The sequence below is a fragment of the Geospiza fortis genome, unplaced genomic scaffold, assembly GCF_000277835.1.
Source record: "Geospiza fortis unplaced genomic scaffold, GeoFor_1.0 scaffold387, whole genome shotgun sequence".
Taxonomy (NCBI): domain Eukaryota; kingdom Metazoa; phylum Chordata; class Aves; order Passeriformes; family Thraupidae; genus Geospiza; species Geospiza fortis.
Window position 1 is genome coordinate 62,058 of NW_005054546.1, and position 3,071 is coordinate 65,128.

The window sequence follows — 3,071 nt, forward strand, 5'->3', positions numbered from 1 at the left end:
GTCCCGGTCCCCAATACCCCCCGTGTCCCCCAGGTGGCACTGGCTGTGTCCCTGTCCCCACCACCCCCCGTGTCCCCCAGACCAGTACAGGGAGTACCAGTGGATCGGCCTCAACGACCGCACCATCGAGGGCGATTTCCAGTGGTCTGACGGGAGCCCCTTGGTAAGTGGGGCTGCCAAGCCCTGGGTGCCCTCACAGCGGGGGCACCACCCAGCCTGGCACCTCCTTATCCTCCCCCCCCAGCCCGGGTTTTGGGGTTCCCAAACAGGAGCTGCCTGCCTCACCTGGCTGGGCATCCCCAGGCACCTGCTGACTCCAGCACCTGCTAAGCTAACAAACGCTGCCTCCAACAGCAAACCTCATAGCACAACTAACTGTTGTAATCACCTTTTCAACCGATCTGCCTTCACAGTTGTCCTAACAGGAGCTGCAATCCTACTTATCGCCTCATTCACCCTGCACATGCTCATAATGACACAGTGCGGTGTCACGATCTTTTCTGGAAAATCCTTTCTTTAGGATTTTTCCTCCTGAGAAGCTGAGAGGCCTCAGGAACAAGATGTAAACATTGATTATCTGCTGCTGTGGGATGCAGCAAGTAGATCATTGATTAGTCCATGTTGATTGTTTCTAATTAATGGCCAATCACAGCCCAGCTGGCTCGGACAGAGAGTCCGAACCACAAACCTTTGTTATCTTTCTTTGCTATTCTATTCTTAGCCAGCCTTCTGATGAAATCCTTTCTTCAATTCTTTTAGTATAGTTTTAACGTAATATATATCATAAAATAATAAATTAAGCCTTCTGAAACATGGAGTCAGATCCTCGTCTCTTCCCCCATCCTGAGACCCCTGTGAACGCCATCACAACCAGGCACTCTCCCATCCCACATCACATCAGTCCAAAACTCCTCCACACCAGAACATCTCCTCACAGCCCTACATCTCATCCCCATGATGCTCCTAATCCCCAAACCTGAACTAATCTCTCCATATGCAAGTAAATTTTCAACCAAAACATTAGACCGTGACTCTAAAAAATAGAATTGAAACCCTTCTTACCTGCTGAGGAGAGGTAAAACCAGTGAGAACTGCTAACTCTTGTATCCGAGTATAAAACCTCAGTCTCCTTACTTTCAAAGGATAGCAGTAATCCAGTGGTTTTAGGAGCCACTCATCTTGGTGCAAGTCCAAGTGAAAGGAATGGACCTCTCACTCGTCCTAAAACACATTCATACTGTGAAAAACGCCAATCGCTTGTTTTTAAAATTTTTAAAAGTTTAATAGTATTAAAATGGTTATAAAAATAGTAATACTATTAGAGTAATAATAATTTGGACAAATTGAATTAGGACAATATGAGACAATAAATACAAAGAGTTACAGATGTCCGGGTACCTTTTTCTGGGCAGCACCAGCCCGAAAAAGGACCCATGTTAACAGAGGAATAACCCTTAAAAACAACAGCCTGTTGCATATTCATACACCTCATACATGATGCATAAATTCCAGTCAAACACAGGATTCTGTCTGGTCATCATCTGAATCCTGACAGCGCCTTCGAGGTGGGAAGAAGTTCATTTCTTCTGATAAGAAGGCAATAAATTCTTTTTCTCTGAAAGATTGAGGTGTCCTGTGGCTGCTATCTCAGTGCGAGTCCTTTCTTTAAAAAAAGTAACCTACATAGCATCGTTTCTATTTTAACAATTTTTATAACCTAAAACTCTATTTAACCCACCACTTAAGAGAATTAACACAGCATTACTTTCTAACACAACACATATAATATTCATTTTAATATTTGCGAACAGCCAATCATAAAATACACGCATTTTTCACAATACTCTCAACCCCAGTAACCCTCTCCGCCCCCATCCTATTTCAAACAACCTCAAGAACAACCCCAGGGAGCCACACCTGGGGTTTGCCATGGAGGTGGCACCTCCTTCCCGACGGGGGTGGTGCTGCCAGGGGTGCCCCCCACACCTGCAGGGTGTGCTGGATGCCCCCTGCACCCCCTGTGCCCCCTGTGCCCACAGCTCTACGAGAACTGGCACCCCGGGCAGCCCGACAGCTATTTCCTCTCCGGGGAGAACTGCGTGGTCATCGTGTGGCACGATGGTGGGCAGTGGAGCGATGTGCCCTGCAATTACCACCTGTCCTACACCTGCAAGATGGGGCTGGGTAAGCTGGGCTGCGCCCGGTTTGTGGAAGCAAAGAAACGGCACGATTTTTGTGAAATTGTAAAGCGGTGGAAGTTGTACATTTGCGAAAATTGTAAATGTGTGGAAGTTGTATGCTTATTACAGCGGTTATTAGGATCGTTCCCCTAGAATGACATGAGTGCCTCTGGGAACTCCAGATCCTTTTTTAGCTCCCTCTCCAATCCACATGCATGCAATTTCACAATTGGTCAGAATTTCATTGTTCCACAATTTCACAGTAGGTTCATACATATTCATTTTGACAAATTTTGCGTGACATTTGGTGTTAATTTTTCTTTATCAGCAAGAATTCCTGGGTCAGGTTGCCCTGCTCTCTTTCTGTCTCTGCCCTCCCCTTTAATCTCTGTAGTTCACTGAAGCAGTTTCTTAGAGCACAGATTTTTAGGAGAGCAGGCAGATTAAACAGCTATGTTTGCAAGCTACAGACCTAACTCAGAGATGTACGTTCCACCTCAATCAAAGTGGATTTCTGGAAAATTTCCACTCTGTCTCACCCCCATCCCGAGGAGGGGCTTCACCACCACCTCCACAACGGGGAAACGAGTCCTGGGTGTGGGACCTGTTTGGGTTTTCTGGGGCTCGCTCCGGGCTGGAAGGGCTTTACTGCAATGCCCTTGTTGGGCTTTCTGGGCTGGGGGGGCTTTATTGCAATGTCCTGTTTTGGGTTTTCAGGGCTGGGGGATCTTTATTGCAATGCCCTGTTTGGGTTTTCAGGGCTGGGGGGGCTTTACCCCTGTTTGGGCTTTCTGGGCTGGGAAATGCAATGTCCCTGTTGGGCTTTCCGGGCTGGGGGGACTTTACCCCCACTTGGTCTTTCAGGGCGGGGGGGCTTTCCTGCAATGCCCA

The 3,071-nt window shown here is 47.5% G+C and overlaps 1 protein-coding gene across 1 annotated transcript in view; it reads left to right on the forward strand.

Moving 5' to 3' along the window:
* Nucleotides 1–3,071, forward strand: part of BCAN (brevican) — a 19,879-nt gene that overhangs the window by 15,098 nt on the left and 1,710 nt on the right. The window contains exons 9-10 of the mRNA XM_031063960.1: nucleotides 81–163; nucleotides 2,040–2,184. Coding sequence (XP_030919820.1) covers nucleotides 81–163; nucleotides 2,040–2,184 — 228 coding nt within the window. The remainder of the gene's footprint in view (nucleotides 1–80; nucleotides 164–2,039; nucleotides 2,185–3,071) is intronic.